At 44.1% G+C, this 13,100-nt stretch overlaps 1 protein-coding gene across 1 annotated transcript; it reads left to right on the top strand.

The window, feature by feature from the left end:
- The first annotated feature begins 3,711 nt into the window (after positions 1-3,711).
- PSMD6 (proteasome 26S subunit, non-ATPase 6) lies at positions 3,712-9,764 on the top strand. Its single transcript, XM_086755666.1, has 8 exons — positions 3,712-3,939; positions 4,550-4,755; positions 5,270-5,415; positions 6,236-6,455; positions 6,564-6,672; positions 7,862-8,030; positions 9,233-9,310; positions 9,460-9,764. Exons 1-8 carry the CDS (start codon positions 3,795-3,797, stop codon positions 9,554-9,556), a joined length of 1,170 nt encoding a protein of 389 aa, XP_086611792.1. The 5' UTR covers positions 3,712-3,794; the 3' UTR covers positions 9,557-9,764.
- Positions 9,765-13,100: the final 3,336 nt, after the last annotated feature.

Raw genomic sequence — 13,100 nt, 5'->3', positions numbered from 1 at the left:
ACACATCCTTTGGAGAGTCACCAGCTGCAAAAGAAAAGCCCAATGGTTCTGGCTCAGCACAAACTAACACCAATCACCTGCCACACCCATATTCCCAGGGGTGAAACAAAGGGGACTGTGGGGGACCAGGCTTCGCAGGCCAGGAGAGAGGAGCCCCAGTACCCAGTGGGGCTGGATGAGCAGAGGGAGCAGTGAAAGCCAGGGTCCCTGGCTCCATCAACAGCACTTGCAAGCAAAAAGCTTTAATTCCGACACTGCCATAACGTGTGGCTCCCTGCAAGCAGCAAGTCAGTGTCTGGCTGGACACAGGGCCCTGGGGATGGGGATACAAAAGGTTTCAGGTGGTCTGTCTCAGCTGTGCCCCTGTAGAAGGCTGGTGGTCCCCAAAGCTTTCGGTTAGCATTTAGCGATGGCGGGGCTTCACTTTGCACGCTGCAGGGGAAAAAAAACCCCACAAACCAAAAACCCAGCAGTCAGAGATGCAGCACAGTTAGAGACTCAGTGCAGTTATTGCTCTGAAACACTGTCATCTTGTGGCAGTTCGGCCGCAGCCGGACACGCCACAGCCGATGTGACTCACTGGACATCGAGGTGGCCTGGGAACGGCTCCGAGGGTGAAGAGCTGGCCAGGACATGACAAGGAGCAACCTCACACAGGGGCATGGAAAGCCGTCTTGTTCTGGGTAGCATTTAGTAACAGCTGTTATTGGGAAAGAAGGAGGCCTGGAAATCTGTATTTGCACTTCCAGCTGTGTCTGTGGCTTCCCACAGCTGCAAAAGTGATAACAGGGAAGGTGGCACTACTTGGGGTGCCCGTGATCACCCGTGACTGTCAGGGGTACTGACCGTGCAAGATGAGTCCACTCAGGAACTGCGAGGAGCAACCGAACCTCCCTGTGTGCACGAGCATCACTGCGGGGAGCACTGGGTCTGCACCATCCTCCACAACGCCCGGGGAGAGGGAGCCCTCTGCTACAGGGACGAAAAGTCAACACGTCTGTTCCTCTTAGACACCAGAGAGCTGCGATATCCCTTGATTTAACAAGTGGATGGCAAACCTCTGCTCCCTGTGAGAGGAGTACGGCCATCAGCTGCACAACAGGCAGCACTGGCAGGGAAGGAAGCAATCATTTAAGGTCCTTTTTTTTTTTTTTTTCAATTAAAAAAAATTATTTTTATTAAAAAAAAAGAAAAAAAGCATTTATTTCTTTCGATCCTTTTGAATGCTGTAAGGACACATGAGAATTGCGATCACCGCAAGGACTTACGTCATCATACAAGTATTTGAGATATAAATATTCTCTGAATTTCCTTTCATGCTTAGCAGTGAACATCATGTGTGTGTAGCCAGCTCCCTTGCTCCCAGTTATTGCTTAAATATACATAAATATGAAAATGTGGGCAAATATTTACAGACAATAAATGCTGGGGGGTTTAATTAACTAGCATTTCATAACGTTACAAAAGAAAACACAACATTTTAGCAATACTAAACCCAGGAAAATTAAAACTCGGCTCCTTTACTCTTCCCGCACCTAGCAACTTACTTTGGGGCCAATTAAAAAGTGGCAAATCCAGAAAAGGGAGAATGAAAACCTTTTTCTCCCACAGTACATAATGAAACCATGGCTTTTACTGCCACAGTGAACTGTGGATGCCAAAAATGCAGCAATGTTGACAGGGTGTGGGCATTTCTACGGACAGTAAGAACGGCCAGAGCTATCATAGTTACAAGTGATGTGAATTTTGGAAGAGGGGCAGACCTCCGGCTGTGGTGGCAAACCAATCTTTATTAGGGATTAGGAAAAGAGCTAAGGTGACAGCCAGGTTATCTCTTACAAGGGAGTGGCACATACTTTCCGCCTTCCACCCAGCGCTGGAGAGACCGACTGCAATAACTGGACATTGGAGCTGATTCAATTTTTTTTTTTCTTCTTCAATTTTTGTGAGCTAATCCCACAGTCCCAGCTTGGCTGCTTACACAATAACGCTCACCCGTGTGTGCAGTGTCTGAGCGTATGAAACATCAGCCTTACTTAGCAGAAAAAAAACCCAACTGTCCTTTTCTTCCTAAACAAGGCACGCTAATAATAAACAGCATACCGCAGCGCCGGAGCGTACTGCCCAAGAAATATAGCTCGGAACAAGATTCAAAAGGAAAATACGCAAGAGGCCTAAAAGTATCTGTCATAAAAAGTCCTAATAGATCTCTGAGCAAATACAAAGGCCAACAGGCAAATAACATAAACACTGCTGCAAAAGAGCTACGTGCAGTTCTCTGCAAAGCATCAAAGCAATTCCTTATCACAAAATCAATACAAAAGTGATTGCAACTCAAAAAAAAGAAACAGAAGACATACACAAAAAATGACTGTCTCTAAAGAAATAAAGGAGCTGCCCAACCTAAAATACAGATTCTCCTTTATTTTATCATACAGCACTGCAGAACTACAAACCAATGATTTAAATGAAGAAAAAAAACAGAATAGAAATATTAGCACTTATCAAAAAATGCAGCAGACAACTGTTCCTTCCAGCAAACTTCTAAATAATTCACGCCCAATATAAAGAAGCCAATCTTAGACTGTGCCAGAACAGCTGAGGGAACAGTTTCTCCCATGACCTAGATGAAAAACTCAACACCAAAATAGAGGCACCTGCAAAAAAGTGTTATGTTTAAAATCCAATTCCAATAAAAGATGGCTTTTAAAACCAGAAAGTGTCTGGAGGAGATCAGCTGGGCAAGCAACTGTGGTCCAAGCTGGGCTGGGTGGGATCCTGCATCCCACAGGACAGCCCTGGGCACCTAAAAATGCCCTTTGCAGGAGCCAAGCGTCCCATGCCCCAAGTGTTTTATGGGATAAAAAAGGGCTTTGGCTTAGGGTAGCACACAGGACTGAATCTTAACAACTCCCCCATAGAGAAATTCATGAGGATGCACACGATGCCGCGCTCACATACCCACGCTCCACCTACAGAACTGGGCACAGACAATCTGCAGGCAGCCCCCGCAGACACGGCAAGCAGGGCAGGACTGTGGCCAGGGCTGATGGGGTGGGGACCACCCAGCCCCGCTGTCACCCACCCAGCCATCTCAGCTTGCCATCACCGAGGGAGAGGGCACTTGCTAGGAACGTGCTCCAGGCCCTGGCACTAGTGGTGTGTGTTGCATGAGGTCAGAAAAGATAAAAATCATAGAATCACGGAATGGTTTGGGTTGGAAGGGAACTCAAAGATCACGCGGTTCCAACCCCCCCTGCCCTGGGCAGGGACACTTTCCACCGGGTCGCTCAGAGCCCCGTCCAGTTTGGCCTTGAACTCTACCAGGGAAGGGGCATCCACAGCTTCGCTGGGCAACCTGCGCCAGGGCCTCACCGCCCTCACAGTGAAGAATTTCTTCCTTATGTCTAATGTAAGCCTACGTTACTCCGGTTTAAAGCCGTTACCCCTCGTGCTGTCACTACACGTCCCTGTCAAAAGCCTCTCGTGTCCCCCCAGCAACCCGCTGGGTGCCCACACCACCCACACCCAACCCCGCAACGCAGCCCCACCCGGAGCGCCGCGCCCCCCCCACCGCGCATGCTCGCTCGCCCGCCCTCCGCGCAGACTCGCCAGCCCCGCCCCGCGCATGCGCACCCCCCCCCCACCACCACCACCACCGCGACCTCCGGTCCGGCAGGGGGCGCTGCGAGGCGGAAGCGCGTCGCCGTTTCCGCCCGTCGCGGCTGAGTCACTGGGCCGCGCCGCCGCCTGCCCGGAGCCGAGCCGCCTCGTCCCGTCCGGTTACCGCCGCGATGCCGCTGGAGAACCTGGAGGAAGAGGGGCTGCCCAAAAACCCCGACCTCCGCATCGCACAGCTCCGCTTCCTCCTCAGCCTGCGGCCCCGCGCGCCCGACCCCGCCGCGCGCGACGAGCTGATGGCGGCCGTGCGGCTGCACAGTGAGTGCGGCCTGGTGCGAGGGGAGGGGAGGGCTGCGTGCCGCCGCGGGGGGGCAGGGGTCCGCTGCCTCTCCCCGTGTCCGTCTGTCTGTCCGGAGGAGCCGGTCTGCCTGCCTGTGTTCATTTATCCCGGGGGCGCTCTGGAGTGGGTGGGTGTTTGTGCGTGTGCGTGTGTGTACCCCTTTTCCCAGCTGGAGGGCACGGACAGTCCGAGAGCAACGGGCAGGGGGGGAAATGGGGGTTTGGACATACCGGCGTGGTGTCTTCTCCCCCCGCTTTGGCCACTGGTAGCATCGTGCTGGTGTTTTAAAAGGCAGGAGTTGAGCACCGGGGTCCACTGTGCTCAGAGTCAGATAAACAGTAAGGAAAGTGCAAGGGGGAGAGGTGTAAAGAGAGCAGTGATAGAAAAGAGTTGGCAAAAAGAAGCGTGGTAGGCAAGGCCTGCCGAACCACTGCCTCTGTCATGTCTGGATTTAACAGGTACCTGATTAGATAAAGGACGTAGCTGGCACTGGCGATCAGTGGTGTCGTCCTTCAGTGCTCTGCTGTAGAAACATACACATGCTTGCTGGGGCAGTTAACAGCAGAAGCCTTCCTGCTTTTCTTTCAGATATGGCTCCATATTATGAAGCACTCTGCAAGTCCCTGGAGTGGCAGATAGACGTGGATCTGCTGAACAAAATGAAGAAAGCAAACGAGGAAGAATTGAAACGTCTTGACAATGAGTTAGAAGATGCAGAAAAGATCTTGGGGGAGAGCGAAATCCGGGATGCAATGATGGCCAAAGCTGAGTACCTGTGCAGGATTGGGGACAAGGTTGGTTCATGGCAGAGGCTTTATGGACTTATATTAAAAACACTGCATTGTAATCCTCTTAGCTAGGCAGGTTCCAGTGAGCGCTGCTTACAGGGAGGAAGCTGGATGACTTACAGTGTGTTTCTCTGTGGCACAACTCAGACAAGGATGGGAGGTAGGGGTGGTTGTTACTGAAATTTTTTTCTTCAGAAGAGGGAAAATTATTTTCCATTTTCAGATGTTATTTTTCACTTTCCTTTTGTGTTTAGACTTTTCTAAACTATTTACATAGTGCAACTTAATTTCAAGTTACAGTGTTGATTTTCATAGTCCTCAGATTTACAAGATCTATGAGGAACAGCTCTTTAAACTTTGATCCTTTAAGATTATTCAGAATACATGGTGTTAAGGTTCTGTAGGAAACCGACAAAGTCACAGCTATCAGTGGAAGACAAAGCAGTTACTTATGACAGATATTCTGCAAATATTCCAGATGCTTTTAACATTCTCACAGTAGAAAATACTGTCGTCTTAGGAGGGAGCTCTGACTGCGTTCCGCAAGACTTATGACAAAACTGTGGCACTGGGACATCGCCTGGATATCGTGTTCTATCTTCTAAGGATTGGCTTGTTTTATATGGATAACGACCTCATCACACGGAACATTGAAAAGGCAAAAAGGTACTGCTTGGGTTGCTTGAGTGCACTAAAGCACTTTTGGGACAAACTGGAACAAAAGAAATGGAAGATAATTACCTTGCTGTCAAGAAATGACTAAGACTGGCTGTGAGACAGTCGCAGAGTGATGAGTGGGTGTCACCTTGTACTAGAAAGCTTCCTATTCCTGGATTTTTTTATGAGGGGGAAAAGAAATGTTAATACTTTGTGTCAGCTGTTTTCTAGCAGCTGACTTGATTTGTATTTGTAGCCCACCACCCACTCCCGTGTTTCTGTTCTGTAGCTGTTAGAAGACAAATAACTTGGTGTGTGATTAGATTGTATGGCAAAGTGCAGTGCAGGATTGCCAGCTGAATCCAGCTGCTGCCAGTGCTGCCCAGCTGACTCTACAGAGCGCCAGCTTTTCCTCTAGAAGCAAGAGCCCAGTGTCAGCACAATGTGTGTTGGTGCAGCTGCCCTTCCCTCGTTCCCACTGCCAGCTTCAGCATCCCTGTGCTCCCAACGTTTTGAACTTGAGTGGTTCCTGCAGCAAGCTGCGGTTTCCAGTCTCTTTGCTGTTGTCGCAACTTAAGAGTCTGTAAACTTTTCCTTTCAGTTGAAAAACTTGCGGCATGCAAAAGCGTCTGGCCTCTCCTGCTCCAAGGAAGCCACTTCCCTACCCTGACAGGTGCACAAAGCCTGGACTGTTTCAACAAGCTGTAACATAAAACAAGTTATTCTTTCTCTGATCACGTGGTATCAGTTGATTTACTGTACTTGTTTCATATAGCTTATTGCATAATACCTTGACAGAAGTAAATATTTCTTTTTGTTCTATTTTAAGTCTAATAGAAGAAGGAGGAGACTGGGACAGGAGAAATCGTCTCAAAGTGTACCAGGGTCTTTACTGCGTAGCTATTCGGGATTTCAAGCAAGCAGCAGAGCTCTTCCTTGATACAGTTTCGACGTTTACATCCTATGAACTTATGGATTACAAAACATTTGTAACATACACGGTCTATGTCAGCATGATTGCCTTAGACAGGCCTGACCTTAGGGAAAAGGTAAGGAAAGCAGATGAAAACACTGGTTCAAAGAGATACGGCCTTTCTTTAACCTGTTTATCTCCAGGCTGAAAGTGATGGTGTTTAAACGTGTTTGTTTGCTTTCAGGTTATTAAAGGAGCAGAGATTCTGGAAGTGTTACACAGTTTGCCAGCTGTACGACAGTATCTCTTTTCTCTGTACGAATGCCGTTATGCAGCCTTTTTCCAGTCATTAGGTAAGGCTGTGTTTTGTCCTACAACACTATTCCAGGTGCTTCAGTTATTTGTTTCAGACCATCCACAACTTCTGTGGAGTAGCTGCAGTCCAGAACTAGAGCTACTTTATGCAGGGGTGGGGGGGGAACAAACAAAAAAAAAAATTTTTTTTTTTTAACAGTGATCTAAAATTTGCTGCTGTTTGATTTTTCGAACAAACAAAGAAAAATTTCACAAACAGTGAGCCTTATGAAAAGTCACATGTGGTTAGGTGGAAAAGCATTCTGAAAATGGCTATGGAACACAGTCTTACTTGAAGAGCCAGCTCAGGTGGGAAAGCTTCGAAAAACTTTATCTTTGAAAGAAGTTACAAGACTTATAGTCTAAAGGCCCTGAAATCTCAACTTGTAAAAGAAATGACATAGAAAGTTTTCATTGTTTCATTGGCTTTCTGCTCTGATTTCTTTGTAAAAGAGTGGCACTGAAGAAAATTCAGAAAACTCATTCTTCACAGTTCTCAGACTGCTTGTGTTCCTTCTGTGAGATTTAGAATACAAGAAAATAAGATATTTAGAAAAAGCAAAAAAGAGCCTTTAATTTTGTGGAAGACCAGGCCTGATGCGATTAAAAGCTAAGGGTGACGTTTTTCTATTGCTGGCCTTATCGCTAGCTGAGAATTAAAACTGTCAGGAGAAAAAGTCACTTCAGTGCCTGGAAGGCCTTGTAGCTAATTTAAGAGCTAGTACCAAAAAGTTAATCTTGTTTCCTTACCCAGCTGTGGGTAACAACATTTCTTCAAGACGTTACATATCAGGCACTGCTTGTTTCCCAGCACCACACCGCTCCTGCGTGACAGCAGATCCTGGCGCTTGCCGTGAGGTGGTCCCTTGCCGCAGAGGAGAGCCAAGCTCACACCCTGAAAGGCAGCTTCTGTGCTGACAAACAGCGTCTCTTAGCTTTGCCACAATACTGTGTGCATGTTATTACTGCTTCTGGTTCTTGAACTGGTGCAGATTATACAAACTTAACTTCTCTATAGTGCAGAATGCTTTTCAGATCCTGAAGTAAGCAAGAATACAATATAGATATGCTCACACTGATCCCGTATTAACTGGTGTCATGTGTTTTATTTACATAGCTGATATTTTACATTTCTTAGAGGTTGACTCATTTTCTTTTTTCTTTCTTTTTTTTTTTTTGTCTTTTCAGCTATTGTAGAGCAAGAAATGAAAAAAGATTGGCTGTTTGCACCTCACTATCGATACTACGTACGGGAAATGAGGATTCATGCGTATAGCCAGCTCCTTGAGTCCTACCGGTCGTTGACATTAGGATACATGGCAGAAGCATTTGGAGTCAGTGTAGAATTCATAGATCAGTAAGTTATTTGGCTTTTTAAGTTAACGAATATCCCACTTTACACCTTTTAATTATTTATAATGATCACATTATGAATAAAAGTCTTTGTTGTTGTACTTCTATTATAAACATGCCAAGTTACGTTTCTACAGAAAAGCTTGGCTGAATTTAAGTGAACCTCATGTTTGTTTCAGTAAATAAAATAATTTGATTGCAGTCTCTTATGACAACTTTTCCAGTATTTCTTTCACTTTAAATACTGTATAAAAAATGAGTCTTTTGTTAATAACTTTGTTCTTTATACTGCTTTATCTATTGACTTCCATGTGCTATGAAACTTAAGACTTAGTTCACAAGTATGTGAAAACTATTACAGCTTTAGGGATCCACACATTTTACATACCCTATAAGTCTCCTTATTTAGTTTTGCTTCCTTTCTGGTATGTGGACACGATCTGATGTTTTTCACTTAAATCAAACATACCCTGCAGTCTCATGTTGCAATTCTTTTCTAGTGTAAAACCAACAGATTTAGATCACGATGAGAACGAGTGTGATGTGAGAAGTTGACTTTTACTCTGTGCACATGAAATGCTTTGTTTCAAATCCTTTCACAAGAATAGAAAAGTGTTAGAAAAATATGAATACTGCTTGAAATATTCAGAAATTAATTAATAGGTGTTTCAGGAGAAACCGAATACCATTCAGTTCAAAGGAAAATGTTTTTATGTGATACTAGTTCTTATCCTTCCCAGTAATTTATTACGAGGGAACTTGTCTTGCTGTTGATCACAGAAATATTTTTTCTACCATCAGTAACGTGCTGTAGATCACCAGCTGGTTAAGCGAAATAATAATTTTTTAAAAGCAACATATTTAGAGCTACTGTTAAGAGACTTCTCTAATGAATTGACTGGCCTGAAGATATTTACCTCAGGATAAATTCTGAACAGGCACGCTACATGACTGCTGCCTTTGAATTTGAAGAGTAGTTGATGCTAAGCCAAGTGATAAATTTCACTAACTCTAGTATGACACTTTGACCTCAGAAGAAAGTACTGAGACTTTTTGTATTCAGAGAGCTAGAATGATTATTCTTATGAAAATATATAGGCCGTTGTTTCAGAAATACAGTGTGGTGACACTGTTGTTTTGTAACAGCAGGTCTACAAGTCCTTGGTGAAACATGATTTAACCAACTGTTTTTTTTTCTTTTCTTAGGGAGCTTTCAAGATTTATTGCAGCTGGGCGATTACACTGCAAAATAGACAAAGTAAATGAGATTGTAGAAACTAACAGGTATGCTAACAATTCCTAGAAATAATTTTTGACAGCCCCGTTGAATTCTATACATTTTGATAACACTTACTTATTATAGAAATGTAAGTGGTTTGGTATAAAGCATATCCTCACTTCTGAACCTTTTTTTTTCCCCCCACAATTCCTAGGCCTGATAGCAAGAATTGGCAGTACCAAGAAACCATCAAGAAAGGAGATTTGCTGCTAAACAGAGTTCAGAAACTTTCCAGAGTAATTAATATGTAATTTTTTAATGCAAGGGAATGCAAAATTTAGATGTTTAAAGCATTTTGGAATTAACCTATAAATATATTGTATAACTTGGTATACTGTAGGTAAAAAGATTACTAGTGCGAGAGGTAGCGTTTTTACTTTCCACTTCATTATGTAAACAATGTTCTGTTTTGGTGTATGGATCTCAGTTCATTTATTAAATGTATGATACAGGTGGTGATCTCTTGCAATACACGTTGTTGCTTTACTTGACTGTCTATGCAGTGTTCAGTATTTAAGAGCAAAGCAGGGTCAAGATCTGTGAACAGAGCTAATGGTGATTCCTTGCTTGCTTTAAGACATGTATTGAATCAAAGGTGAAAAGTTGCATAAGTTGCATAAGAGTAAAGTAGCCAAATGTTTTAGTTTGTGCACTGTCCAGAAAGAACAAACTCTTGTTACGAGAGGATTACAGTTTAAGGGAGAAGGAATAGGGATGAAAATGACTGTGGTGAAGCAATAATATAACCACAAAAACTGTAAGGACTGTAACCTTGGGAACATCTTTAACTGAAGTAGCCTCTTCCTTAAAGTGACATTTTTGCCAGCTGTTGAACATCAGCACATTAGCAAAGCATTACATTAGAAATGACTTCCTCTGTTAGATCTGCAGATGTCCAAACGGTGGTGGGAACAGCAGAAGATACTATTGCAGTTTGACACAACTGATCAAGTACTGGAGGGGGCTGCAATTTCTTCCTTCACAGCTGCTGAGGAATAAACGTTTTAAGTAGGCTGCTGCCATACTGATGACACATGGTTTCTGGTTGTAGCAGAGCGTGCAGCAGCAGCTGTTTACCCTGCTTGCTTTTTCCCTCCCAAAGAAAGTCTGTGACTTAGTTCTGTTAGCTGTTTGATGCCACTGCACTTAGCAACAGAATCCCTTTGCTGTCTGTATTCGTTGCGACCTCAGTGCTTGGAGTAACACCAACAGGTAAATACACCACAGAATGATCCTGGCATTTGGAGGTTACTCTGTAACAGCATGGACAGGGTGGAATTTCACATGCCCGCTCCTCTTACCGTGAGATCACAGAGCATCTCCCATCTTTGAATGCTGCCGCCTGCCCAAGGTTAGCCTCCTCGGCCACAGTGTTGTGGTCCATCAGTATTCTTTGTTGAACTGTTCTGAAACCCAAAATACGATCTAATGATTTTTTATTTTCTTTTACTGCTTTCTAGAAGCTCTTTTGGTTTGGGTTTCCTCCTCCTGTGTCAGGGAGTAGCTACTTAGCTAGAGTATGAAGATTTAAATTTCAGACAGTACTAATTAGAACAAAATCCTGATCTTCACTTCCTTTACAATAGTGAGAGTAATAAAAGAGAACCCTAGAGTTTGTTTACCATATGGTCAGCTATTGATTCTGTATTTTGTTTGTTCACACACAATTTCTTATAAAGTTTTAATTAATTTTTAGGCCAATATTCAGACCTTTCAGAGCTGCAATAACATGTCTCGGTTTTTCTAGGTCTGTTCCATATCAGATAAAGTAACCTAGCTAGGAAGATTTGAGTTCTGGCTGCCTTTTGGTAACATCTTTTCCACCTTCCATACATGCAAACGTTAAGCCTATCAGAAGACCATGCTACAGACAGTATGGGCTGAACTGAGGGATTTCATTTCTGGTGCACAGATGAATTTTCCCTTCCAAAGTATTTGTACTTGAACTGGCCTGAATGAACTATATTAAAGCTTCACAAAATAAATCTTAGTGTTTCCATTCAGCTTATGTATTACCACATATGCATTTTAAACTGTAAGCTGAAGGGAACAGAAACTTTACTCAAGAAAACTAGGCTAACATAGGCTTCATTCACTCCAGAGAAATCTTGCTACTCTTTGTAGGTAAAAGCAATAGAAAAAAAAAAAGTCTACTTTGTGAGGAAAATAAAAGTATTACTAGAGATTCTTAGTGTGCTGTAAGATATTTGCAGAGTTTTCAGTTGTAAAAACTTTATTCTGGCCATCACTATCATCCTGTGGGAGCCAAGCATTTCAGGATCTGGTGTTCCCTGCTCAGGTGGTGAAAAAACTGTGTTCAAAACAGAAGCACACATATCCTACCAGAGCAAACCCCCTTTAAAGATCCCAACTTGCCTTGCTCGTGTTCTGATCTCAGCCTGTGTCCTGTGAAGGAGGATCCAGGAAGAACTGCAGAGCTTGACGAGCTTTCTGAGCCAAGACCTGGCAGGAAAGAGTCACAGCAATTTTACCTGAACAATTTTAAGGCTTTCAGTAGCAGTTCAGCCTCTCACCCATGCCAGATAGTGGTGCGATAAAATCTTGGACAGTTGTAGGGCAAGGCAATACCTCCTGAAGTCCACAGCTGGATGCACAACGCATAGCCAGAGCAGCTGTTTACATTGTTTTCCTGGGAAAAAAAAAAAAAAAAGAAGAAGAAAAAGCAATCTGGTTCATAGTCTTTTTCCACAGGGTAGGAATGCTGGTGGGTCCAGGGTGGTCAGGCCTTGGATCAGCTGATCAAGGGCATATTTATTTTTTTCTATTCTATAATTTTTAACTGCCTACTTCACTTTCCATGTCAAATCAGAAGCAATAGGATTTCTGCTTCCCTTAAACCCTAAAGTAACTTCAAGTTACCTGTCGGTGTGCCGTGGTCACATTAGTTTTACTTTTGGTTTCTTTCATCTCATGACTTCTATTTCTTTAACTCTGACTGTGAGTGGCACGCCAGACACAGCCGTTCATGCCTCAGTCTTGACACCTTTCCATGGATTTGCAGTCCACATGCCAAAGTTGTACATTCTCTCTCTCGTAATTTAAGCTTGTGCAGTTCCTTGAACTAACGCCATTCTCTGATTTTGCTTTGGAAGGCTGACACCATACTAGCAACAAGGCAGTGAGAATCAGACACAGATTTCAAGATGCAGCCGCACCACAGGGACACTTTCCACCTCGCTCTGCAATACCCGCACTGCCAATAGCTCTGAGAAGGCGGGAGGGAAGGGCAGGAGATGGAGCGTTGTAGGGTTTGTCAGTAAAACTCTGCTACAAAGTGGTTGAAATCTAGTTTGATTCCTGGGCTCACCTGTTTCTCCTGGCCTGCCAAAGGCTCCTTTTCTTCTCTCACTGCACAGAATTTAAGGTCTAGCCTTGCAGACAAGACAAGGCACTTGCTTTTGAATTAATTCACCTGCTGTGGATGGGGAGGGACACAGGTGAAGGGAGCCCAACTGCAAAAGAGAGGACAAAGGAAACTTCCAGCACTGTCAGAGAGCACCTAAACCGAGCAGCAACAACACACTCCCTGCTGATGCTGAGGAACGCTTTTGTACCAATTTGGCTACAGATACCAGCTCCAGCCATTTCTTATGGGTTTGGATAAAGCATTTTGACTGCATTTCTCAGGCCAGGTTTTGTCCTTTGCAATAAAGTTGGACTCCAGGTTATTTGCACAACTTCAGAAAAGGTTTTTGAGATTCCCCTAAAGTTCGGTGGGCCAGAAAAAAACAAAACAAGCATATGCTGCTTTTCTGCGACAAAGATCCCATGCTG

The sequence above is a fragment of the Chlamydotis macqueenii genome, chromosome 10 (assembly GCF_036417535.1).
Source record: "Chlamydotis macqueenii isolate bChlMac1 chromosome 10, bChlMac1.mat, whole genome shotgun sequence".
In the NCBI taxonomy this organism is placed as follows: domain Eukaryota; kingdom Metazoa; phylum Chordata; class Aves; order Otidiformes; family Otididae; genus Chlamydotis; species Chlamydotis macqueenii.
The sequence above is the reverse complement of the archived record's forward strand: the minus strand, read 5'-3'. Positions and strand labels throughout refer to the sequence as shown.

Coding starts and splice junctions, on each gene's coding strand:
- PSMD6 (XM_086755666.1), top strand. CDS start 3,795: ATGCCGCTGGAGAACCTGGAGGAAGAGGGGCTGCCCAAAAACCCCGAC. Junction 4,756..5,269: donor TGTGCAGGATTGGGGACAAG/GTTGGTTCATGG, acceptor CTGTCGTCTTAG/GAGGGAGCTCTGACTGCGTT. Junction 6,673..7,861: donor AGCCTTTTTCCAGTCATTAG/GTAAGGCTGTGT, acceptor TTGTCTTTTCAG/CTATTGTAGAGCAAGAAATG.